The 27,179-nt window shown below is 35.7% G+C and overlaps 1 protein-coding gene across 2 annotated transcripts; it reads right to left on the bottom strand.

Annotated features, from left to right (window-relative positions):
- Positions 1 to 50: 50 nt before the first annotated feature.
- On the bottom strand, positions 51 to 23,822 carry LOC148946666 (dnaJ protein homolog 1-like). Of its 2 annotated transcripts, none has more exons than XM_089096319.1 (5): positions 23,688 to 23,822; positions 10,396 to 10,757; positions 6,848 to 7,041; positions 2,822 to 3,097; positions 51 to 1,478 (listed from the first exon to the last, which is right to left on the bottom strand). In XM_089096319.1, exons 2-5 carry the CDS (start codon positions 10,754 to 10,756, stop codon positions 1,245 to 1,247), a joined length of 1,065 nt encoding a protein of 354 aa, XP_088952445.1. In that variant the 5' UTR covers position 10,757; positions 23,688 to 23,822; the 3' UTR covers positions 51 to 1,244. The 2 variants fall into 2 exon arrangements, with proteins under 2 accessions (XP_088952445.1, XP_088952446.1); XM_089096320.1 differs by having other exon boundaries at positions 23,682 to 23,822.
- Positions 23,823 to 27,179: the final 3,357 nt, after the last annotated feature.

A 27,179-nucleotide genomic window follows, 5' to 3' on the forward strand; every position in this document is an offset into this window, starting at 1 on the left:
ATGCGCTATTTTCTCAACCATACAAGCCTTGTACATTTAACATTTTTAAAAAAAAAATCATGTCTTTTTATCAATGTTTCAGTTATTTTATCTATCTTGTATTATTTCATCAATCTTACTATTTATCTTGTTTACTTACATTTTCCCACCTAACAATTACAGAGGTAGCTCCAGAGACAGGGACAAGACACCGCTGTCTCTCTCCAAACTCGCTGTCTGACAATAAATCTTTATTGTCGTCCAATTTACTGAAATGAAAATCTTACTGCAGCATATACCTGCCTAGCTGCCCCTCCCTCCCCTCTCCTTGCAAAACTTCTAAGCCAACACTTTTCAATTACTCAACATAAAATAATAACTATTGATATATTTACTATACTGACGAAAATCATTAAATGGTATTTAACTATTTAGTATATTAGCTTTATATTCAGTTTAAGTCAGCAAAGATTAAATCAGTTTAGCGACTTCATTTTGGTCAATCATTTAAATTTCAGTCATTGTTTACAGTCAGGTACAATTACCCGAGAATTTTTATTAAAACAGAAAAAGGCATAAGAGAATTAAGTTTTGAACTAATTAAGCAAATTAATTAATTAATAAGGAACAAATTAAGCCACAAATAAGAGCAATAAAGATCTTGACAAAACAAAGACATAAGAATCAACTATTATTTCAAGCTTAATAAAGGAAAAAATGAAAAAAAAAACACGGCACAACCGCATTTAAAAGACAAAAAAATTGACAATGCCTAAAAAACAAGATACCAATACTAATGAAAATTAACTTCTGCAAATCAAGCTTGACGATTATATAACAACAAAAATTTGTGCTTATTTATTTTCCCAGAAAAAGCATTGATTAAGAAATCAAGTGACAGCAAACTAAGTAATTTCTTTTCGAAAAAAAAACTGTAAAAGTTAAAACTAAAAATGAAAAGGCATAAATAAAGACAGTCCAAAGTTCATTTTTAATTCCTTATACAGTTTTAGGGGTCACTTAACTACAATGCTGTATATTACAATGATCCAACTTCGCCCATTCCAAGAACTCCTGTTACATGCCAACACTCATATGAGAAAGAAATCTACAAAGAAAAGAATCACACAACATTCGAATGACGTGTTTATCAAAAAGATTTTAGCATTTCACTAAAAAAATAACAATACAAAAAGCATATTCCACATCCGTTTTGCCAATTTTCACCCTTAATCACCATACACTCCAAAACACAGACGAGCATTTCAATTAGGCAAGGCATCACGTAAAACTTCTCTAACCGTTTGGGGCAAGTGATCTGGGAACTTGATATCAAAAGTGATGATGAGATCTCCGCGACGATTAGACTCCTTTGGATAGGGAAGTCCATAGCCCGATGCCCTACGCTGAGTGGTTGGTTTAACTATTTCGCTGCTTGTATCAATACGTATTATCTCCCCAGAGAGAGTAGGGACATCAACCCGGGTACCACAGAGAGCCTGAAACAGATAAAAAGAAAGAACTGATGAAGCATACATTCAATTCAATATAAAAGATAGTCATAATTCTTCATTTAAATCCTTTTCATAAAGTCCTTGGAGAACATTATATGGAAAATAAAAATGAACAAAAGAAGCAAAATTACAATATAATAAAGGCAATAAACTAGGAAAGGGCAATATAGTTCTTTTCTCTTCAGCTGTTTAGAAATAAGGAAAAAAAGGACTGCAACCAATCTGGTTTATAAACCCCTTGTAAGTTAAAAAAAATAATAAAAAAAATAACAGCAAAGAAAAAAAAGGGGGGATAACTAATTAAAATGTTGGAATCCATAACAAGTCAGACCAAATTTAGCATCAGCATAGATACTTTCTGTGGAGTATCTGACGAGTTGCAGCATCCACGAGTCAGACATCTCTAGGGTTCTAACGTACATTTCCAAAGCATAATACAGAACTGCATAAGGTTAACAGACACAAAACGGGTACCCCCAAGATTTGTTTCTTAAATCTGGAATAGATACTTTTTATAACTAAAAGGGGTTAAAACAGCTTGATGTTTAGTCAATAGTACACTTGGTTTGAAACTTTTCTATGACTGAAAAATAGAACTTTTTCAAGAACACTGCAGCCACTACCAAAACAAGATAAATTATATTTACAAACTTTAAATGTCAATGGCCTTTCTTTTCACCAATACTACATACTCCCTTAGGATAAAAAGAAGATTCTTTGGGTCTGACCCTCCCCCCATCCCCAGTTACCTATATCCGAATTTATAAATGGAACAAAAAATTTGTTTTGTGGATATTTCAAAAAATTAAACAGTAAAATACACACAAGTATTTCCTACGATTTGGTAAGACTACTGACACGCATGCTATCTTTTATTTACCTTAAAACTTAAATTGTTAGCAGAAAACTGATTTTTGCTCTTACTGCACTGCTCGACGTCTGAACACGGTCCTTTGGTGCAGTAAATCACTCAAGTGATAAAAAAGAAAATAGAATGCAAAGAAATGAAAGAAAGAGAAGAATTAATGAGAAATGAAAAGTTCGTTTAAATCTCTATGATATGTTCTGCAATAATTAGTCGTTTTGACACATAAAAAGAACTGTTACCTTGATTATCGCCACTCTGATTTACCTTCACCTACCTACCAAGTCAAAAAATTAGAGTCAATATGGTAAATAATAAAATTGTCTCGGCTTTTCATTAAAAATGTCCGTATTACATTTAATATGAATTTTTTATTAAGCAATTTTTGAAGTGGTTAAAACTCCAAAGTATAATCAATACATAGAAAAACTAAAATTTCCAAAAAAAACACAAAAAAACTTACATCTCTCAGCGATATTTTTGCGGTATAGCGGATATCAGAGCCATCTCTTTTGAAAGTAGGATGAGGTTTGTCCTTGATGACAAAGACCACGTCCGCTGGGATTTTATTTGGTAGTTGATCCCCTTCCTTGGCAAATGTTATTTTAGTGCCTGCTTTCCACCCTGGCTTAACGTTTACAGTCAATATTTTGTCTTCTTTAGTTATTCTATCTTCAGTTGCAATTCTGCTGTAAATTTTTCGAGAGATTTTCATTCGCTTAGTACAGCCTTTCATAATCTAAAAGAAACAAACAATTATACAAAGAAGAAAAGAAAAATATACAGAGAAGAGAAGAAAAGAATATAAAGAAGAAACAATCATAATTTGAGTCATTTAGAAGACATAGCAAATCTTGAGCCATTAAGAACGTTCATTTTCTGTAAAAACCCGTAATAAAAAGATGATTTATTGCATGGAAATGATTTAAATGTTTCAGAATCAAAAACAATAGACTTCTTAGAAGACAGATATTTAGAGAAACTAGTTACAATCACCTAGGAGTACTTACACATATCCTCTAAAGCATCAGCAAAAAAATATGATCAGCAAAACATAGCCTACACTGATGATGCATCCTTTTTGTAAACTTTTCGAATGTTTGTTTTATGGAGTATTTTTCTTGGCATTAGAACTACTCATCTAAGACAATAACAGAGACTAATTTCATAAGGAGGGACTGCCGTATGGGCCTCCTGTTTCGGACAGCTTTTCATATCTTTTTTCTAAGTCAACACATGTAGGAGCATGCTGAGCATATTTTTCTGGCAAATATTACTTTACGTTAATAACATACTTTTGAAATTTGAAAAGCTCTAACTTTGTGTAAAGTATGAAACTAAGAAAACAAAAACTTAAAAAAACTAATTTTCACGGAAGAAGTAGCTGATGTGGTGCATAGGATGGTGAAGAGATGGTAATGAAATTACGCTTCTTAGACTAGCCAAAAGGAGGGGAGGAGAGCACTACTAATAATTATTAAGGGAGGGCGAGGGAGAGGCTTACCTATAAGGCAGCAAGCCGCGCAGAATGATAACAACAATTTAATTCAACATTCTGTAAGATAGGGGGAAAATTTGTAGAAAGTATTTAAAGTAAAGAACGTATTGCGGAAAGTTACTCAGGAAATTAAAAATAAAAATTCACGGAAGAAGTGTGAAGTGGTGGAGAGGATAGTGAAGAGATAGCATTTATTATTAATAACTATTGAGAAAGGGCAAGGGCAAGAATTACCTATAAGGAAGCAAGCAGCACGCAATAATTTAATTCAACGTTCTATAAAATGATGAGGGTGTACTGTTATGAGTGCAACAAGGAAACTAAAATAAACTACATGTATTCAACAAAGAAAAGTATCATCCAAGTCCCTAATTCATTAAACACTGCGATTAAATAGATAGTTAACAATCCTTTCGCGTTCCTCCTCAGTCCATAGCACCTGCTCATTCATCTTTGGAGGAACTTAAAAACCCCATACTTCCTCAAAATAAAACTATTCCAGACCAAAACTGGCACTTTAAGATACACAACCAATAAAAGACGAATAAAAAATCTAACTTGATTGCATTATTAAAAAAAAAATTAAAACGGAATTCCACTTAATTCAGTTTTTTTTTTTTTTTTTTTTTTACGAATATAGTCTCTGATAAATTGTATTTATTGAGGGTGGGGGGTCCTCTTCAGAAGTTATCAAACCTGAGTGTGTTCGTAATATTTTACAACATTATTAACACATCCAGAATGAACTTTTATCTCATTCCAAAGATGTTCAATTTACTGTGTGCATCTGGATTACTTCTTATCATTAAAACTCATATAACCGAAAATTACTCCCTTGTCCTTAGGTAATCAGCAATGGGTAAACCCTGGGAAGAGGAAATGTTGCTTTAACTGCTCCATTCTGGGAAGACTGAAGAGAGGGCAAAAGAGATTTGCTATTCAGCACTGTTGCCAGATTTTCTATAATTGTGCTAGCCCAAATAGTGAAGATCTTTAGTCAAAGTAGCCCTAATTGGCATTTTTTATTGTATCTAATTGACATTATTACCTGGATAGTATTATTAATAAGGATCATGGATACTGTGAAGGCGCCAGCATACTGAAGACTAAAGAGAGCGCAAGAGATTTGCTATCCAACACTGTTGCCAGTTCTTCTGTAATTGTGCTAGCTGAAATAGTGAAGATCTTTAGTCAAATTAGCCCTAAATGACATTCTTTACTGTATTTTAATTGAATGTCTTTAGTATACTTTCTCCCTTGTTCAATTAGTAATTATTTTACAGGTTGCACGTGACAACCCTGTGTTTCTTTCATTAGGTTTAGCACTCATTTTTTACTACAACTCTTAGTAACAGCAGCATTAAGCCGCCTGAGGCTTTCTTGACCACAAATCTCTCTTGCACTCTCTTTAGTCTTCCCAGAATGAAGCAGTTAAAACAACATTTGGTCTTTCGGCTGGGCCCTTCACATGATACATGCCTATCATCCCTTGACTACATAATTGCCAAACTAGCTTACTCAGCATACCAGGAAACTCTACCGCCATCTTGCTACCGGCATTCCTACATTTTTAATTCAACTGGATAACAGTGCTAAAAAGCTGGGCAAGTAAAAGTTTGACAAAAAGGATTTACTGCCAAATCCATCAAGTACAGATTTAAACTCCAGAAAAATTGCAAAACCTTTAAATTTGTTAATGAACAATATCATTACCAATGATAAAAAAGATGTCAATAGTCAAGCCGACTATGATTTGTTTTCTAAAACATACATGTTAACCTTTTAAGCTCAATTATAGTATACTTTTCCCCTTTACCTAATTAGTAATTGTTTTACAGGTTGCGTTAGTGTGACAACCCTGCATTTCTTTCATTAGGTTTAGCCTGAGACCAACACAAACAACCATGCAATTCTTTCATTAGGTTTAGCACCCAATTTTTATTGCTGCTAACAACTCACAGCAGCATTAAGCCGCCTGAAGTCAACACAGCTCAAGAAGATCCAATTGCCTTTAAATTCTTTTCTACAACCCCCTCCAACCCCATTCGGTGACGATATGCTCTTTGTTCGCCCCTAGATGGATGGCCAACAAGGACAATCTTTGGCAGTGTGTCATCCTTCTTCCGCAAAACCTGTTCTAGCCGTCTCAACCTTTCTCCTATTATAGCCCGAGAAAGCAAGATAGAACCGCATTTTTTGTACAGCTTACTGTTTGAAAAACGGTCAGTCAATTGGGTACCCAAAACAATCTGTAAACAATTTCTCTAGAATACATCTAACAAATCCTCCTCCATATTCCCAATCGCCCATGTTTTGGAACCATACTTGACCACTGTCATCCCTAGTTTCCAATATTCTAACCTTGGTTTTCAGACTGATCTTCCTATTCCAAACTGTTTTCCAACTGTGAGAAAATATCCTGGGCCTTGGGTATTCTACTCTTAATACCTTCCCTGTATCTACCATCTTTACTAATAATATTGCCCAGGTAACAATGTCAATTAAAAAGACAGTAAAGTATGCCAATAAGGGCTGATTTGACTGATTAGATCTTCACTATTTGGGCTAGCACAATTATAGAAAATTTGGCAACAGTACTGAATAGCAATATAATGTTTGAGGTGCTTATAGCTTTAATTCCAATAAAAGCCATTTTAAAGTACAAAACAATCCAATTCTCTTTGGTTTCATATTTTCTTGCAGCCCATAAAGCCTTTAGCAAAGAGGCATAATGTTATCATAAATATGTAAAGAACATTTTTTAAGTTTTTCAAGCCTTAAATGCTTTAGTCTTAAAGGCTTTAAGCACTTATTTATGCAGAGTTCAATAAATTTGAGAGATACTCTCAATATTCTGGGAGGTTTTCAAACTATTTTTTTTTTACTTCCATATTAAGTTTTATGCCATTTTATACCTGCAAAATGTCAGCAAAATATAGCAAGTTTCAAACACTGCTAGCCAAAGGAAGATGTGTCAAAAAAGAAACTTACTTCTTCCAGTGACAATGGAAGATCATGTTCAATGGGTGGGTCCTGGGTGACAGGCCCTCTTTCTTTGCCTCTCATTCCTTGAACATTAAACGACTGTGATCGTCCAACACCTGGACCCCCAAAACTTGAGAACCCACCAAGGCCACCAAATCCACCAAATGGGTCATCTGTTTCCATGTGCTCCTCCTGACCACCTATAAGGTAAGCAATTAAAAAATAGCACAGCTTGTTTTACAATTCTTTTTTATTATAAAATATTTTAATACCCTAACCCTCACACAAAGGGGAATAAGCAGTTACTATAAGCAGGACATGCACAAGGAGGGGGAGGTGATTCTAGTCCAAAACCCTCCCCCCCCAAAAAAAAAAAATCTGGATATTTATATAATTTGTCCATTAATTCTTAGATATTTTGTATAAATTTACCCATTTTTTATGGGTTTTCTAAAGTTATTCCCTACTGCATAACAGAGTCTTGCATATTTGCCTACCTCTAAGATTGGCCAAAGGACCACTCAAGGGGAAATTGAAAAAATAATGATCCTCCCAATGAGTTCTTTTCCTTCTTACACTTTGAACCTGCTTCAAAACTGTGCAAACTTTTATTTTTTTAAATAAATATCTAGTTTTTTCAAACAAAACTGAAGGGTGGTATTAAAACTCAAACTAATGAAAAATTATCCTGTATATGGGCTTGGCTCTATTTATTCTAAAGTCCAAATAGTAGTTACATTGAAGTATTTCCACTACAAAAATAGGCAAGTGACAATTACAGGGGTTTTCTTTACCAATTGCCTCTCAAAAAACTTAAACTGTGTTATTTAAAACAAATCTTTCTAACCTTGAGGCATAAATCATATAAATGAAATCTTTGTTATATTGTTCTTTTATTAGGGTATTTGTTCTAACCCCTTGCCACAAATGCCAGAATATGATATTCAGAAACCGATGCAAATTATTACTGTCGGCACTTTGGATGTTGAATCACGGCTCAAAAGATTGAACCCAAATAAGTCAGTTTGCCCCGATGGGGTACACTCTCAAACTTTGAAAGAGGCTAATGTGGAGCTTGCCCTCCCCCTAGCAAAACTGTTCCAGAAGTCTCTTGACACAAAACAAGTCCCTCAAGATTGGAGAAATGCGAATATTACACCTGTTCACAAGGGTGGAAGCAGGAACTGTGCTGCCAATTACCGACCTATTAGCATCACCTCGACAGTCAGTAAAATCCTCGATGGAATTACGAACACTGCTGTTATGAAACACCTGATTGACAACAAACTACTTACAGATAGCCAACATGGACTCAGATCTGGAAGCTCGGTCGAGACAAATCTTATTGACGCATATGAATGTGTCACCGAACTGCTAGACCAGGGTATCCCTGCTGATATGATTTTATTAGACTTTGCAAAGGCTTTTGACAAAGTTTGCCATCGTCGTTTGAAGGCTACTTTTAGCTACCGGGATACATTGGAGGTTGTTGAATGGGTGATGCAGTTCCTCTCATGAAGAAAGCAGAGAGTTAGTGTTTGGGGATAACGGGCAAGAGTTTTTCTCATAAGTTGCTGGAGTTGATAGTGGCGTGTCCCAGGGAATGATCTTGGGCCCAACACTTTTCAATATTTACATTAATGATGCTCCACGGGCTGTAAGAAATAAGATGAGCCTCTATGCCAATGACTCAAAGCTTATTGGGCCCGCGGAGTCGTCAACGACTAGAGCCACCATACAGGAAGACCTGGATGCACTTTCCCTTTGGGCCCGCCAATGGAAGCTTGAGTTTCAACATCCAGAAGTGCAAGGCAGTATATTTCGGGAAAAAGAATGAGAAGTGGCAGTACCATATGAGTGGGGGGGATGGCTCTAGACAATCGATTGGTTCCTCGGTAGCTGAAAGAGATTTGGGAATAGTCGTCAATGAAGAATTAAAATTCAAAAAACACACACAAACAGCGGTTGCCAAAGCATCTCAGACCCTCGGGATAATTAAGCGTACAGTACGTAGCAGATCATCTAAAGTCATGACGAAGCTGTACAGGGGTCTCGTGCGACAATTGCTGGAGTTTGGGATGTGTGCTGCCACGCCTCTGAATAAGAGTGACCAACAGAAAATAGAGTCTGTTCAAAGGCGCGCAACCAAAGCTGTTGATGGATGCAAGAACCTCAACTATCCATCCCGTCTGAACAAACTACAGCTCCCAACACTCGTCTACAGACGGCAGAGGGGCGATGTCATTATGGCTTACAAGCTACTGTATGCTGATCCCTCTTCTCAGAGTCCTTTACAACTTGACGAATCATCCAGGACAAGAGGGCATAGTAAGAAGCTGCTCAGGAAGAGAGCTCACAGCAGACTCCGCAACCACTACTTCTCCAATAGAGTGGTGGGCCCCTGGAACAGTCTTCCCAATGCAGCTGTCACCGCTCCCTCTGTCAATGCATTCAAGATCGCCATTGATAAGAATTGGTCCACCAACCCATGGAAAACAGAGTGGGACACCACAGAACCAATGGCTCCCCATCATCACTGACCAGCAACTCTACAGGATTTTTCCTTATTTTGCTGGACAGTGTGATTTAAGGTAATTTAAGGTAAAACATCATGAATTGCCAAGGCAGGTGAACTATCTGTAGAAGAAGCATTGAACAGAGCATTAGCAAAAACTGCAAGGGTGTCTGCACATCCAATGCCATGATGAAAGAAAAATTGATGCGGAGGCATATAACATTTTTCTTCAAGCTCTTTTATAAACAGTTGTTTGTAAGCTTGCATTAACTCGTTGAAACAGTTATGGGTCTGAAAGATGAGCATTGATTGGAGGCTTTTTACTTTTTTGGAATAGGAGAAAGATCTTCCACACAGAATCTTGATGGAACCAAGTCTTGTGTAAATATCATCTGCAGCAGTAGCATGAGATGTTCTAAAAGCATTATTAATGGTGCTCTTACTACTAATTTATAGATAAGTATTTCAATAACTCTACTTAGGAAACTATATTAGCAATAGTAGGGAATTTATACACCACTATTAAGACGATTTCAGAAGCTTCCAGGTTTGTTAAGTACATTTTGACACGATCAAAATGAGTTCTAGTTTATAATAAGTTTGTAGGCATCTAAATATGAAACTTCAGTGACAAATAATTAAGTTATAATCTATATGATACTTGTATACGTTTACTTTCTTGGGCATTCATTCCTCTACACACATCATCCTAAAATGTTTTGCAGTCAATAAAAAAATGCATGATCAGCTTATAAATAAAAATTGTTATTCAATCAAGACTTATTTTAGAATGTAAATAGGGGTTACAACTATGTTTTTCCAACTTTCTTTCATGATACCTCCTGTGAAACAAACTGAGCCTTGCTCTTTTATTTATTCTAGCAATTTATTCTTATCTTTTTTATCACACTTCTTAAACTGAAAGGAAAAACAGTGGGTTATAAGAGATGAGAGAAATAAAATACTGCCCACAGTTTGGACACCATGAATGCAAGTCTCTGACAATCTGAATTGTAAGATGAGTATAAAAATTGTGTACCTGGACCACCAAAATTAAAAAAGGCCTCAAATGGATTTGCAGATCCAAAAAACTGAGCAAACGTTGCTTTTGGATCACCATGGAATGCATATGAAAACTCTGGACCACCTGCTCCTCCTCCTCCAGGTGCTCCTGCAGCACCTTTTAGTCCTTCTTCACCATATTGGTCAAAAATGTCTCTCTTCTTTTTGTCACTCAGAATTTCGTAGGCTTCTGCTATTTCTTTGAACCTTTCTTCTGCTCCCTTTTCTTTGTTCTTATCTGGGTGGTATTTCAATGCTAATTTCCTGTATGCCTTCTTTATTTCATCATCTGAGGCACCTTTAGATATTCCAAGTATCTTATAGAAATCCTTTCCCATACTGAAAAAAACAACCAAAAATAAGACATATGTAAATATTTATAATCATGTTGAGCTTATATGAATACATTATATTGGAACTAAATCAATAATGCTTTCAATGAAATAACAATCATTCACAATGTCTCATTAAATTATTTTTCTAGATGATATGAGTTAAGTGCAAAAAAAGAGAAAAAAAAATCGAATTTTCCTTGGTTTCAGTAACATATTTCCCCCTGAGGTTCAAGCTGAAGCACTTAAGGATAGGAGGGGGGGATGCCTAACTCCTGGTTTGAGTACATAAAGTTAATGTTTGAGCAAGACCAAAAGATTTAATGATGATTTTGACTAGAAGTTTGTGTCTTATGAAATGACAACGAAAGTTCTTTGGCATGTTCTGTGAGAACACAGGTTCAAATCTTGGGGGGGGGAGGGTGCAGAAATATATTTTTTACTATATTCCTACTAACTGATGATTCTCACTCAGGGTTTCCATGCATTATTAAAAGTCAAAACTCTTACAGGAGAACTTGGTGTGGTTTTCCTACCAAATGTTCAGTATGCTACCTAGTAAGATAAGATATTTATTTCAAAAAAGGACTATCACAAGCCCCAAAGGGCCAAATTCGGATTTTGGAGTCATAAAAAAAATCATAAAAATAGCACAACAACTAAAAAACTGGCTAAACAATGCCAAAAACAACAATATCAAAAAGACAAAGCCATTCATTAGTAAAAAAAAGTGTCAAATGTAAGAAAATTAAAAAGGCAAAACTAAAACAAAACCAAAAAAGATTGTGATAAAAATAGCGTTAAAAAGGTTCAAAAGAGAATATACAAACAGGGGGGGGGGGGGTGGGGAAGAACCAAATGGACACAAACTTGGGTATTACCAGTACCATAAAAAAAAACTAGTGGTTTATTTGATCAGTAATGAAGGGGTCAGGGACAAAGGTTTTTTCATACCTGGAGGTTAAGCAACAGATGGGGGACAAGATAGGGATGGGTTCAGAAACAGTACATGACAGGCAACATCTGGATGGGGAGTGTCTTTTGGAGAAATGTTTTCCATGTGAGGGTTTATTATTGCATTTTTTGCAAAACGGAGGTACATCATTCCTCTCCTGTGCTCAAGAGTTTCCAGCTTGGTCTTTTTTAGAAGGAGTGAATATGGTACAATAGCTTCTTTAAAAATTATCCTTTGGGCTCTTTTTTGAATAGATCTAATTTTTTCTGATTCATCACGGGAGATGCCAGGATGCCAAACTGGACAAGCATATTCAAGATGCAGGCAGACAAAGGAAGTATAGATCCTTAAAGAATGGGATGGGGCATGTTAAATTTATTAAAAGCTTAAGGAGAGACATGGGTGCATTAGCTCTATGGAAAATGTCTTTCACATGGATATCCCACTTTAAATTAGAGGATAGTGTAACCCCATGTAATTTAAAGGAAGACACAGTAACATCTGGTGGGATAGGGTTAAGGAAAAGGGGTGAGGTTTTAAGAAAACAAATTGGCATTATCATAGATTTAGAAGGGTTTACTCTGATGTCTAACTCCACAGTGTCATCTGCCATATCACTGAGAATACTCATAGGGTTACTCACAAAGTTTTGGTAGCAGGTTTCAACAACCATTAGGTCATCCGCAAATTTCCATCTGTTGGGAAATTCCTTAGCAATGCTATTTGTCATGACAGAAAAAAAGGAGGGGACTTAGGAGAGTATCTTGGGGTACTCCATTGTATATAGGGAGGTGACTTGAAAATTGTGTCTAATATTTCAATACTTTCGATCTATCTGATAAGAAGGAGACAGCCCATTTAACTAGGAAATAATCGGTACTTGAGTCAGTTATAAATTCCTCAACTAGAATTTTGTGGCTAACAAGGTCAAATGCTTTTTGAAGGTTTTTTGAGAATTTTCCCAATTGAGTCAATAAGAAAAACAAGGTAATGGGAAGTAGAGGTGGATTTGATGTTCCCAAATTGTCTCAGATCAGTAAGAGATAGGATTTCCTCCTTTAGCCAATCTGCAAGTAATCCTTCATATACCTAGTCGTAACAAGTCACCTTAGAACGTTAAAAATATACATATTATCCTAGATGAACATGTACTCAGAGAACAAATCAATTTTTACTTTCCTTTGCATGACTTTAGTGGCAAAGCAAATGATTTACTTTGAACAATCATAATAATATTTCCAAATAATAATGAATAATACCCTAAAGAAAAACAAGAGGCTCTTAAACACTGGATATTTATCAGATATTTATATTTATCCAGTTAAACACTGGATATTTATCTGATATTTATATTTATCCAGTTAAACACTGGATATTTATATAGAAGCTAATTTTACTCACCATACTTAAATACTTCCTCCAGCAAATAAATCATGCCCAATTGTAATTGTAAAATCAATGCCCAATTGTACAGCTGAAATGGGTGAGGGGTGAAAGATTTAACCCAGTCAAGCAGTACCCATGATGTCCTGTACCCAAGCAACCACTCACAATGAAAATCAGAAAAAAAAGAAGAAAACCAAGAATAAGGTTTTACAAGGCCAATGAAAATACTGGATGAAACAAAACAGGTATTTTGGGAGGACAAGTAATATGTCCTTTTTCAGCAATATTAGAGAAAGCCTCAAAGAATCAAGTTCTCATTTTCTGAGCAAAAATGTAAACAGTATAGACCATATAAAAAGACAAAAACAACCAATGTGGAAATCAAAATGAAAAAAAACCATATTAGAGGAATTAAAAGCTCATTAGTCCCCACCCTCTCCTCTCTCTCTGTCAACTTTGTGGAACAAAAGTAGGGCATTTTGCTCCTTGTTTGAATCAGATTAAACAGGAATGATGATCCTGCATTATTATAGGTACTAAATAGAAGCCTGTGGCCTCTAATGCTCCTTAGCCCTCCTATATATTTTTTTTTTTTTTGCAGATTAAGAAGTTTTAGTAAAAAATCCAGGGTCAATTTTCCAATTAATTCACTAGCCTAATGAGATAAGAGAGAGGCACACCTTTAAAGCCAGAATTTCATCCTAAATCTAAATATAACATTCATTTATATCAGAAATGAGCTTTGCCCTTCCTCTAATATGCAAGTAAAGCCTAGCCTACCCTGAGTGGCATATATAGCCTTCCTAGGCACTAAATTTTGTGGGTCACTCTTTTACTCAAATTAATATAAAAGTTTATCAAAATAAGAGAAAATTCATTGCATAGGCTATATTCAAATTCAGTATCCTAGGCTACAGGAACATCAATTGGGGGACAGGGCAGCTGCCCCACCCCCAACAATTTGGATACAAAATTGGGTAAAATTCTACTTTAATTACTTTTGGCTATCTTTTAAAGGGGTTAGGTCAGGAAAATGAAACTTTCAGGACTGGGTCTACAGGTTGAAGTATGTCCCAGGAAGGTATTTCAAAGCACCTACCACCACTCCGTCTCCCTCTTGAGGGTCCTGAAGTGTGCCTACAGGACAGGTACCTATTGAAATTTTGACAAAACAACATTTTACCTTTATGTGCAGTTATTGGTTTCTTTTTCTCTGGCTTTAGTTCTGAAACTGCAATTCCTGTTATTTGAATAGAATTTTGGCTATTTTGGAAAGGGGCTATGTTAGGAAAATGAAACTTTCAGGGATGAGTCTACAGGCAAAAGAATGTCATGTGAAGGTATTTTGAGGTATCTACCTCTACTCCTTCTCTCTCCAAAGGGTCCTGACCTTTAGAAATCCTTGTGTTATAAAAGTGAAACCTTGCAAAATAGAACTTCTGCTTAAATGAAGCACAACAAAATTATTTTCAGCTTCACAACTTTACTCAATCCTAATTTAAAAGGTTTTAAATATATGCAAATGCATGTCCTAAATTTTGAAAGAAAAACAAACATTGATAGGGCTTAAAATTCTACTCAAACAACAGGAATTGTATTTTCAGAACTAACGCTAGAGAAAAAGAAACTGATAACTGAAAATTAAGGTTAATTGTTGTTTTGTCAGAATTCTAAAAGACGTGTATTTAAGGGAAATTTCAGACCCTCTAGAGGGAGAACAAGTGGATGAAGGTACTTTAAAATACCTTCCTGGGACATACTTTAGCCTGTAGACCCATCCCTGAAAGTTTCATTTTCCTAGCCTAACCCCTTTCCAAGATAGCTAAAAGTGGGTAAAGCAGAATTTTTTACCCAAAATTGTTATATAGCCTATGCCCCTTTGCAATCCAGATATGGACCCCTCTTTGCCCCCTCCCCCATGGGCACCCATAAAAGGGGGGCACTCCCCCCTGGCTGAATGATGTTGCCTTATTTCTATATTTTTGGGTCAATATTTACCAAATCATATTATTGGGTTTCAAATAAAGTGAATACACCATTTGATGCCTTTTTTTATGCTGATTATGAATATAACAATCATTTCCATAAGAAATGAATTTTAGCCCCCCTCCCCTATATATATGCAAATTCAGGGTATATATTTCTACATTAGGGGGGGGGGCAATTTTTATTTCTGATGTAAATGGGAGGTAAGTTCAAACTTTACCCCACCCCCCTAATGTAGAAATATATACCCTGAATTGGCATATATAGGGGGGGGGGGGCTAAAATTAATTTCTGATAGAAATGATTGTTATATTTGTAATCAGCATAATAAAAGGCATCAAATGGTGCATTCACTTTATTCCTAACTCAATAATATGATTTGGTAAATATTGACCTATTTTGTTCTGAGATTTCTTGCCCCCCCTGGCTGAATGATGCTGCCTTATTTTTATATTTTTGTTCTGAGATTTCTATTATATAGCATTAAAAGTAGCAATTAGACGAAGTTTGCCCCCCCCCCCTGGAATTCAGCTTATGGGCGCCCATGATAGGGGGGGGGGGCTGAAATTCATTTCCGATAGAAATGCTCATTATATTCATAATCAGCATAAAAAAAGGCGTCAAATGGTGTATTCACTTTATTCCTAGCTCAATAAAATGATTTGGAATATATTGACCAGCTAAAGTATGTCCCAGGAAGGTATTTCGAAGTACCTACCTCAACTCCTTGTCTCTCTAGAGGGTCCTGAAATTTGCCAACATGACAGGTCTGTACCTATTGAAATTTTGACAAGACAATATTTAACCTTAATTTTCAGTTATCAGTTTCTTTTTTTATACCTCCCATTTAGGCCTACATCAGAAACAAAATTTGTCACCCCCCTCTAATGTAGAAATATATACCCTGAATTGGTATATAGGGGGGTCAGAAATTCATTTCCGACAAAAATGCTGGTAAAATTCTACTTTAGTTACTTTTGGCTATCTTGGAAAGGAGTTGGGTTAGGAAAATTAAACTTTCAGGGATGGATGTACATGCTGAGGTTTGTCCCGGGAAGGTACTTTGAAGTACCTACCTCCACTCATCCCCCCTCTATATAATGGTAAATTACTGCACATTACTAGTTGTTTTTAACTCATATTTCATCCTATATTACTATCATAAATATAAATCACTACTTACCTTACACAACTTCTGCTTTTAACCTTGTTCATTAAAATACATTCCAAAATCCTATTTAAATCCTAAGCCATTTAATTTTCAACCTATGCTGAGTTTCTCTATGGTATATCAAACCAGGTTTGTTGTGATGTCACACTTGCTTTATCAGAAACCTTTACCCTTAAGGGTAGCAGGCACATGCCAAACAACTCTGTTGATAAGACCATTTAAACTGTATTAATTAGGGAAAGGATTTAACAAGAGAGATCAGTAAAAATAACCTAATCTTTCTTAGAGGACAAATTATGTCATGGGAAGATGTTTTTGAAATTCCCCTTCCACCCGAACTTAAAAGTTTCTAAAATTCTACTTTAGAAGCTTTTAAAATATTTCTAAAGTACTAAAAGATCCAGTGCTAAAAATATCAGAATCGACTTCAGAGGACACCTTATATCACGGGACGAGGTTTTTGAAATCCCCCCTCCCCCCAAACTCAAAATTTTTAAAAATTATAATTTATAATCTTTTAAAATTTTTTAAATATTTGTAAAACTCTAATACATATAGAGCTAAAGAAATCAGAACCTAATTTAGAGGACAATTTTATGTCATGGGAAGAAGTGATTGAAATCTCCCTTCCCCCCAAACCCAAAATTTTCAAAAATTCTACTTTAGAAACTTTTTAAATATTTCTAAAGTGCTAAGACATAGAGCTCTAAAAAACATCAGAATCGACTTCACAGGACAAGTTATATCACGGGAAGAGGTTTTTAAAATCCCCTTTCCCCCAATCTCGAAATTTTCCAAAATTCTGCTTTAGGAGCTTTTTAAATATTTCAAAAACACTAATACAGAGAGTGCTAAAAACATCAGAATCGACTTCAGAGGACACGTTATATCATGGGAAGAGGCTTTTAAAATCCCCCTTCTCCCCAAACTCAAAATTTTCTAAAATTCTACTTTAGGAGCTTTTTAAATATTTCTAAAGCGCTAAAACATAGAGTGCTACGGGAAGAGGTTTTGAAAATCCCCCTTCCCCCAAACTCAAAATTTTCCAAAATTCTACTTTAGAAGGTTTTTTAAATATTTCTAAAGCGCTAAGACATAGAGCGCTGCAAATATCGGAATTGACTTCAGAGGAAAAATTATGTTATGGTAAGATGTTTTTGGAATCCTCCTTCCCCCAAACTCAAAATTTTCCAAAATTTTGCTTTTGAAGTTTTTTGCAATAGTTCTAAAGCGCTAAGACATAGAGCGCTACAAACATCAGAATCAACTTCAGAGGATAAATTATGTAATGGGAAGATGTTTGTGAAATCCCCCTTCCCCCCAAACTCAAAATTTTCCAAAATTCTAATTTAGAAGCTTTTAAAAAATTTCTAAAGCACTAATAGATAGAGTGCTAAAAACATCAGAATCGACTTCAGAGGACACGTTATATCACGGGAAGTGGTTTTTAAAATCCCCCTTCCACCCAAACTCAAAATTTTCCAAAATTATACTTTAGAAGCTTTTTTAATATTTATAAAGCGCTAAGACATGGAGCGCTACAAACATCAGAATCAACTTTAGAGGATAAATTATGTTATGGGAAGATATTTTTGAAATCCCCTTCCCTCCAAACTCAAAATTTTCCAAAATTCTACTTTAGAAGCTTTTAAAATATTTCTAAAGCACTAATAGATGGAGTGTTAAAACATCAGAATCGACTTCAGAGGACACGTTATATCACGGGAAGAGGCTTTGAAAATCCCCCCTCCCCCAAAACTCAAAATTTTTAAAAATTCTACTTTAGAATCTTTTTTCAATATTTCTAAAGCGCTAAGGCATAGAGCGCTACAAACATCAGAGTCAACTTTAGAGGATAAATTATTTTATGGTAAGATATTTTTGAAATCCCCCTTCCCCCCAAACTCAAAACTTTCCAAAATTCTACTTTAAAAGCTTTTATAATATTTCTAAAGCACTCATAGATATAGTCCTAAAACATCAGAATCGACTTCAGATGACCCATTATCTCACGGGAAGAGGTTTTGAAAATCCCCCTTCCCCTCCATCTCAAAATTTTCCAAAATTCTAGTTTCAAAGATTTTTTAAATATTTATAAAGAGCTAAGGCATAGAGAGCTAAAAACATCAGAATAGAATGTAGAGGATAAATTATGTTATATGTATTTATTTTTTAAATCCCCCTTCCCTCCACACTCAAAATTTTCCAAAATTCTACTTTAGAAGCTTTTAAAATATTTCTAAAGCACTAATAGATAGAGTGCTAAAAACATCAGAATCGACTTCAGAGGACACGTTATATCACGGGAAGAGGTTTTGAAATCCCCCTTCCCCCCAAACTCAAAATTTTCCAAAATTCTACTTTAGAAGCTTTTAAAATATTGATAGCGGGAGGAGGGGGCGGGGGAGGGCGGTGGTCAGCAACCTGGTCGCGGTGCCCCTGCTTATACTAATCTAAGCTGACCATTTCGTTGGAACGTGTTGCACCAGAATAATACTCTAATATTCGGTTGATAAATTGTCTGTCTAACAAATTTGTCTGAGTTAGGTTACGTATTTAATGTATGCTATGATTTACCCCCCCCCCTAATGTGCAAATATATAGCCCAAATTTGTTTTCCGTTGCTATAACTCACAAATTTTTAAAGGTTCATTCAAAGTTTTAGAAATCCCCCTTACCATTCTTCACATTCCCCCTTCATACTCTAAAATCTGGTTGATAATTTGAAAAGCCTTATTTTGCACGGGGGTATTTTTTGGGGGGGAGGAGGGATTTTCCGGGAGGATATTTCCCGTTGAGGGGCATTTTCCGCGGGGAGGTATTTTCCGGCGGGTATTCGCCAAGTACCACAAATTTGATGGTATGAGTTTTATTAAAATCTTTTACTTTTAGGGGTTGTTTCCCCCTTTTATGAAACTCAGACAAATTTGTTAGACAGGCAATTTATCAGCAGGGGCACCGCGAGCAGGATGCTGACCACCGCCCCCGCCCTCCCCCTCCTCCCGCTATCAAATCTCCTTTCAGCTAACCTTTGCACCCTCGAAAGAAAATTTCTATATAAGTTCCAACATTTTTTACATATTTTAAATCGCGGATGTAAAAAAGAAACGCAAAATTTTTCAACATTGTAGGATTAAGCTATTTGAATATGTTTTATGTGGTTACCCAACTCAAAATGTTAAGGGGTTTCCAAAAAAATAATCAAAACGAATATAGATTATTCGGTACTTGTGCATTATAAATAACCCACCGCTATAGACTGTACAAGGAGACCAGACGTGATTTCTTATTGCGTTTACAATATTTAAACTGGTGTTTTTTTGGGTTTAGGGAGGGAAAAAGGTACCTGGGTTAGGTTACGTATTTAATATATGCTACGATTTACCCCCCACCCCCTAAAGTGGTAATATACAGCCCAAATTTGTTTCTAAACTATTATATGTTCGTCCTATTTTATTTTATTTAATTAGAAGTAACCAAACTTAAATTCTTTCATGCATAGTGGTGGGTTATTTATAAATTTTGAGTTTGGGGGTAAGGGGGATTTTCAAAACCTCTTCCCGTGATATAGCATGTCCTCTGAAGTCGATTCTGATGTTTTTAGCACTCTATCTATTAGTGTTTTAGAAATATTTTAAAAGCTTCTATAGTAGAATTTTGGAAAATTTTGAGTTTGGGGGGAAGGGGGATTCCAAAACATCTTCCTGTAACATAATTTATCCTCTAAAGTTGATTCTGATGTTTGTAGCGCTCTATGTCTTAGCGCTTTAGAAATATTTAAAAAAGCTTCGAAAGTAAAATTTTTTAAAATTTTGAGCTTGGGGGAAGGGGAATTTCAAAAAAGTCTTCCCTTAACATAATTTGTACACTCAAGATGATTCTGATGTTTGTAGCGCTCTATGTCTTAGCGCTTTAGAAATATTTAAAAAAGCTTGTAAAATAAAATTTTGGAAAATTTTGAGTTTGGGGCAAAGGAGGATTTAAAACACATCTTCCCATGACATAACTTGTCCTCTTAAGTCGATTCTGAGGTTTGTTGCGCTCTATCTATTAGTGCTTTAGAAATATATTAAAAGCTTCTAAAGTATAATTTTGGAAAATTTTGAGTTCGGGGGGACGGGGGATTTCAAAACCTCTTCCCGTGATATAACGTGTCCTCTGAAGTCGAGTCTGATGTTTTTAGCACTCTATTTATTAGTGCTTTAGAAATATTTTAAAAGCTTCTAAAGTAGAATTTTGGAAAATTTTGAGTTTGGGGGGAAGGAGGATTTTCAAAACCTCTTCCCGTGATATAACGTGTCCTCTGAAGTCGATTCTGATGTTTTTAGCACTCTATAAATTAGTTCTTTAGAAATATTTTAAAAGCTTCTAAAGTAGAATTTTGGAAAATTTTGATTTTGGGGGGAATGGGGATTTCAAAAATATCTTCCCATAACATAATTTATCCTCTAAAGTTGATTCTGATTTTTGTAGCGCTCTATTTCTTTGCGCTTTAGAAATATTTAAAAAAGCTTCTAAAGTAGAATTTTGGAGAATTTTGAGTTTGGGGGGAAAGGGGATTTTCAAAACATCTTTCCTTGATATAAAATGTCCTCTGAAGTCGATTATGATGTTTTAGCGCTCTATATATTACTGCTTTAGAATTATTTTAAAAGATTCTAAAGAATAATTTTGAAAAATTTTGAGTTTGGGGGGAAGGGGGATTTAAAAAATATCTTACCATAAAATAATTTATCCTGTAAATTTGATTCTGAGGTTTTTAGTGATCTATGCTTTAGCACTTTAGAAATATTGTAAAAAGTTTCTAAAGTAGAATTTTGGAAAATTTTTATTTTGGGGGGAAGGGGGATTTTCAAAACCTCTTCCCGTGATATAACGTGTCCTCTGAATTCGATTCTGATGTTTTTAGCGCTCTATCTATTAGTGATTTAGAAATATTTTAAAAGCTTATAAAGTATAATTTTGGAAATTTTTGTGTTGGGGAGAGGGGGGCGGGGGGGGGCGGTGGTCAGCAACCTGCTCGCGGTGCCCCTGCTTCTACTAATCTAAGCTGACCATTTCGTTGCAACGTGTTGCACCAGAATAATACTCTAAAATCTGGTTGGTAAATTGCCTGTCTAAAAAATTTGTCTGAGTTTCGTAAAAGGGGGAAACAACCCCTAAAAGTAAAAGATTTTAATAAAACTCATACCATCAAATTTGTGGTACTTGGCGAATACCCGCCAGAAAATCCCCCCGGAAAATACCTCCCCGCGGAAAATGCCCCCCCCCCACGGGAAATACCCTCACGGAAAATCCCCCCTCCCCCCAAAAAATACCCCCGTGGAAAATAAGGCTTTTCAAATTATCAACCAGATTTTAGAGTATGAAGGGGGAATGGGATGTATGGTAAAAGGGATTTCTAAAACTTTGAATGACCTTTAAAAATTTGTGAGTTATAGCAACGGGAAACAAATTTGGGCTATATATTTGCACATTCGGGGGTGGGGGGTAAATCATAGAATACATTAAATACGTAACCTAACTCAGACAAATTTGTTAGACAGGCAATTTATCAACCAAATTTAGAGTATTATTCTGGTGCAACACGTTACAACAAAATGGTCAGCTTAGATTAGTATAAGCAGGGGCACCGCGACCAGGTTGCTGACCACCGCCCCCGCCCTCCTCCCGCTATCAAATCTCCTTTCAGCTAACCTTTGCACCCTTGCAAGAAAATTTTTATAATTTTTCCTCTGAATTCGATTCCGATGTTTGTAGCGCTCTATGTCTTAGCGCTTTAGAAATATTTAAAAAAGCTTTTAAAGTAAAATTTTGGAAAATTTTGAGTTTGGGGCAAAGGAGGATTTAAAACACATCTTCCCATGACATAACTTGTCCTCTTAAGTCGATTCTGATGTTTGTAGCGCTCTATCTATTAGTGCTTTGGAAATATTTTAAAAGCCTCTAAAGTAGAATTTTGGAAAATTCTGAGTTTGGGGGGAAGGGGTATTTAAAGAACATCTTCCCGTGAAATAACTTATCCTCTAAAGTCGATTCTGATGTTTGTAGCGCTCTATGTCTTAGCGCTTTAGAAATATTTAAAAAAGATTCTAAAGTAAAATTTTGGAAAAATTTGAGTTTGGGGGAATTTTCAAAACCTCTTCCCGTGATATGTCTTAGCGCTTTAGAAATATTTAAAAAGCTTCTAAAGTAGAATTTTGGAAAATTTTGAGTTTGGGGGGAAGGGAGATTTCAAAAACATCTTCCCACGACATAAATTGTCCTCTCAAGTTGATTCTGATGTCTTTAGCCCTCTATGTCGTAGCGCTTTAGAAATATTAAAAATATTTTAAAAGCTTCTAAAGTAGAATTTTGAAAAATTTTGAGTTTGGGGGGAAGGGGGATTTCAAAAACATCTTCCCGTGATATAATGTGTCCTCTGAAGTCGATTCTGATGTTTTTAGCACTGTATCTTTTAGTATTTTAGAAATATTTTAAAAGCTTCTAAAGTAGAATTTTAAGTTCGGGTGGAAGGGGAATTTCAAAAACGTCTTCCCATGACATAATTTGTCCTCTAAAAAGGATTAGGTTATTTTTACTGATCTCTCTTGTGAAATCCTTTCCCTAATTAATACAGTTTAAATGGTCTTATCAACAGAGTTGTTTGGCATGTGCCTGCTACCCTTAAGGGTAAGGGTGTCTGATAAGCAAGTGTGACATCACAACAAACCTGGTTTCATATACCATAAAGTCAGCATGGGTTGAAAATTAAATGGCTTAGGATTTAAATAGGATTTTTGAATATATTTTAATGTACAAGGTTAAAAGAAGAAGTTGTGTAAGGTAAGCAGTGATTTATATTTATGATAGTAATATAGGATGAAATATGAGTTAAAAACAACTATTAATGTGCAGTAATTTACCATTATATAGGGGGGGGTGAGTGGAGGTAGGTACTTCAAAGTACCTTCCCGGGACAAACCTTAGCATGTACATCCATCCCTGAAAGTTTCATTTTCCTAACCCAACTCCTTTCCAAGATAGACAAAAGTAACTAAAGTAGAATTTTACCGAAATGCTTATTATATTCGTAATCAGCATAAAAAAAAGGCACCAAATGGTGTATTCACTTTATTCCGAACTCAATAATATGATTTGGTATACATTTACCAAGGACCCTCTAGAGGCAGAAGGAGTGGAGGTAAGTACTTCAAAATACCTTCCCATGACATAGGCTACTTTAGCCTGTAGACCCAACCCTGGAAGTTTCATTTTCCTAACCTAATCCCTACCCAAGATAGCCAAAAGTAGAATTTTGCGAAAAAGGAAATAAAGCAGTGGAGTAAGTTAACAGTCTTCTTCAAGGTTACACCCATTTGCATAGGCCTAGTTGTGCCTGTCTTAGGCTAGTACACTGCTGCACCAAGGCACAGACTTGGACAACTTCATACCTTTACCTGCAGTATATATTTAGCTAATAATAAAAGCTTGTAGTTCTTTCACTTCACAATGACAACTCGGAATTCGTAAATCTACGTTTTCTCTTTTACTTGTGATCCCTAATGCTCCAGAATATTCTAGAATTTACTTTCTTTTTTAATCCATTATACCGTGCGTTCACACAGATGCAAGATTACGGAAGGTACATAAAATGGCCTTTAACTCACAGCAGTACCAAGGTGCCTGAGACCAGCGCAGCTACACACGCTCCTAATCGATCTCGATAAATTCTAAGCCTCTATCTTTACAACCTCCCAAGCAGTTCCAGTTTATTTTAAATCTTTCCTTACGACCCCCTCCTACCCCATTTGGAGATCTACGACATCTCTAAATCCAAAAGTATCATCATACTAAGTGATTTGCTTCCGGTAGTAACCAAGCTAATGCTTCTATAATTACCACACTTATTCTTCTTACATTTCTTATTGAGGGGTTTAATTAGAGTTTTCCTAAAATTACTATTTACTTCCCCTTTTTCAAATATCATATTCCTAGTTTTCCATAATTTATCTCTAGCTTCACAACCACCATATTTGCATGGTGGTTGGAAAAAAAAATCATTTACAACACTATCAGCACCTGGAGACATATAATTTTTCTATTTTTTTAAGACTGTCAGTAACTCATCGTCACAAAATAAATCTTCCTTCACTTCGAAAGTGTCACAAACCCTTTCATTATTTTCTGTATCTTTTCTTGTAACTTTACCATACTTTAGCACATTTTCTAAATGTTCTACCCGTTTCTCTTTAGCTCTTTCCTTATCACTAATTGTAGTCCTGCTCCTATTTTTAACTGGGACAAGTCCAAATTGACTATTCCTTCCCGAATTTTAACGTGCAAGCATAATATTTTACTGTTATGCAGTCTGGCTGGCCTCCACTTCGCACTTCTTAGTTCAAATTTCAATACTTTCTCCACTTTCCTTGCATTGCTCTTATTTCCATATGATCTATCACTAAAGTATTTTTCGTACAAGCCCCTCGTCCTTTTTACGAAACTTGAAACATTTTGACTGATTTTCCTAGCTGGGTTTGTAAGTTTTCTCCCTGAAACACCTCCCGCAACAGCTCAAGCTGTTTTCCACAAATCATTCGATTTATCTTCTACATTGTCATATTTAATACTGGTCAGTTTAGTATTCACCTGCTCCTGGAAAGTTTCTCTTAAATTCTCATCCTGTAGTGCACCAACGCCACAATTCCCACAAGGTAGTTACCCTTCTTAAATCTAAGCTTCAAGTTAACTCTAGATGCGAATAGATGGTGACCTTTTAAGGCCAAAACAGGTTATTCGATGGCAATTTGTCACCCACCATCCCCAGAACGTGTCCTAGGCATTTCAGCCTTTCTCTCATTATAGCCCTAAAAAGTGGAATAGGACCAAATTTGTCATGCAGCTTTCTGTTTGAAAGACCATTATTCACAAGGGTACCTAAAAGAATCCGTACACAATTCTTCCAGAAAATATCTAACAAATCCTTCTCCGTCTTTCGGAGTGTCTACGTTTTGGAGCCATACTTGACCGTTGTCATCAGTTTAGCTTCCAGTATTTTAATATTGATTCGCAGACTTATCTTCCCATTCTTCTAAAGTTTTTTCAACTGTGAAAAAATACCCTGGGTTTTAACTATTCTGCTTTTCACATCGTCACTGCGCTCACCACCTTTATTAATATCACTATCTAGGTAAGTTAAGATGTTCCTCGATCGATCTTCTCGTAACCCAACATCATCTCTTGACCTTCACTTAGTCCAGTATAAGTGACTTAGTCTTCTTAATATTAATTTCAGACCTATTCTTGCCCTCAGACCTCCAAAAAAATCACTTAATTTGCTAATATATCCATTGAGCACATTCAAATAATCAGCATAAAGTAAGTCTAGAGGAGATTCCATGATCTTCTACAGCTGTGTTCCTTAGGACAAAGTTGATCAAAATGACTAATGTAAATGAGCATAGAACGCGACCCTTAGTCACTTTAATATGTTTAGCTGGTATGTCATGCAAGGATAGGATCTTCACTAAAGGTCATCTAACAGCTGAATCAAACACTTGTACATAATCTATAAGACTGAGGACTGAAAAGTCTGATGACACAGGCATTTAATCTAAGAGTGCAATTTGGTCGCCACTTCCTCTCCCTTTCCTAAAATGACACTGTTCTTCTGTTAAAGCCTTATCTACATCATCTCTAAGTCTAAAACGGCACTGAGAAGTTAATTTTACTTGTGAAATGCAAGTCAATTATGTATGGTAAAAACTAATTGTTCATTGTAAACTACCTTTGGTATAAAAAGCAGCATATAGAAGGGTAAGTTTGCCAAATATTTTCCTCCGTCTGGTTTTGTTTTTTGCATTTTAATCGGATTGGTGGGCCGATTTGGTTTCGATAGTTTTGTGTTTTATTGCATCCCTGATCCAAAATACGCTAGAAAAAATATGTGAAAAATGGATATGTGTGAAAAAATGAATATGTGTGAAATTGACAGTATATTGCGTCACTTGACGATATGACTATTCTTAGCCTAAGTTTTTGCTTTTTTTGTCCTCTCTTTCTCACTATTATAGTAAAATGCAATAATAATCGTGATATCATCTTCTCCTTTATTTAACAAATCTCTCGACACTTGATCTTCTTTCAGCTCTAGGATAATCTGTCCAATTACTGGAAGTGAGGGGTAAATGAGCAACACTGGTACCATAACACACTTCTATGCAATTGTGAGGCACCCCAAGAAACTGATTGTGTTTTTACGTTAATATTTCAGAGTGGGGAGGCTTAAAAGTAGCAATCAGATGGGGAGGCTTTTAGATGGGGAGGCTTAAGAGTGACAATTTATTTCTTGAAGCATTTTTTTCAATTAGCATTACAGAATATCCTCTTTATATGAATTTGTTTTTGCGAGATGGATCGTCATTAAAAGACCAAGTGGCTTAGGTATCCTGGCGTAGAGCAAGTCTGGCTCGTATCATATTAAGAGTGCGAAATGGCCCTGTAGTTTAGACAGTTAAATCAACAACGAAAAAGAAGAAATATATGAAGTTGATTACAATATGAAAAAAAAACAGTAAAAGGTAAATCAACAAAGGTTAAGAATAATCTGAAATTACTTTTTGAAAAATTAATAGACTAACCCAACCATGAGTGGATTTACAACCCCAAATCCTGCTTGAACAACGATATCAAACTTTTATATTGGCATTTTCTGTTAATCCACCTTCAAATCTTTCATTTGATCGATAAAAGTGCATCTTTCATTATTATTCCAAGTAAGAGTAACCTGTAATTATGTCCCATCCTTGACGGGTGTAAGTACAGTAGTACCTATATATAAGAAAAACAAGGATCATTCACGATGTTCCTCACACAGAATTAAAGTAAATGGCTCTTCAGGCAGAGACTGGCTGAAGATTGTTGGGGAAGCTGCATGCGGTTGCCGGACATAA

The sequence above is a fragment of the Artemia sp. Qi Xiang Cuo genome, chromosome 11 (genome assembly GCF_049724085.1).
Source record: "Artemia sp. Qi Xiang Cuo chromosome 11, ASM4972408v1, whole genome shotgun sequence".
In the NCBI taxonomy this organism is placed as follows: Eukaryota; Metazoa; Arthropoda; class Branchiopoda; order Anostraca; family Artemiidae; genus Artemia; species Artemia sp. Qi Xiang Cuo.

What these genes read in the sequence shown, in the direction of transcription:
- LOC148946666 (XM_089096319.1), bottom strand. Translation starts at nt 10,756, where the DNA reads ATGGGAAAGGATTTCTATAAGATACTTGGAATATCTAAAGGTGCCTCA. An exon ending in TTTTAATTTTGGTGGTCCAG is followed by an intron (nt 7,042 to 10,395) that starts GTACACAATTTT and finishes CTTACCTTATAG; the next exon opens with GTGGTCAGGAGGAGCACATG. An exon ending in CAAAAATATCGCTGAGAGAT is followed by an intron (nt 1,479 to 2,821) that starts GTAAGTTTTTTT and finishes TATCTGTTTCAG; the next exon opens with GCTCTCTGTGGTACCCGGGT.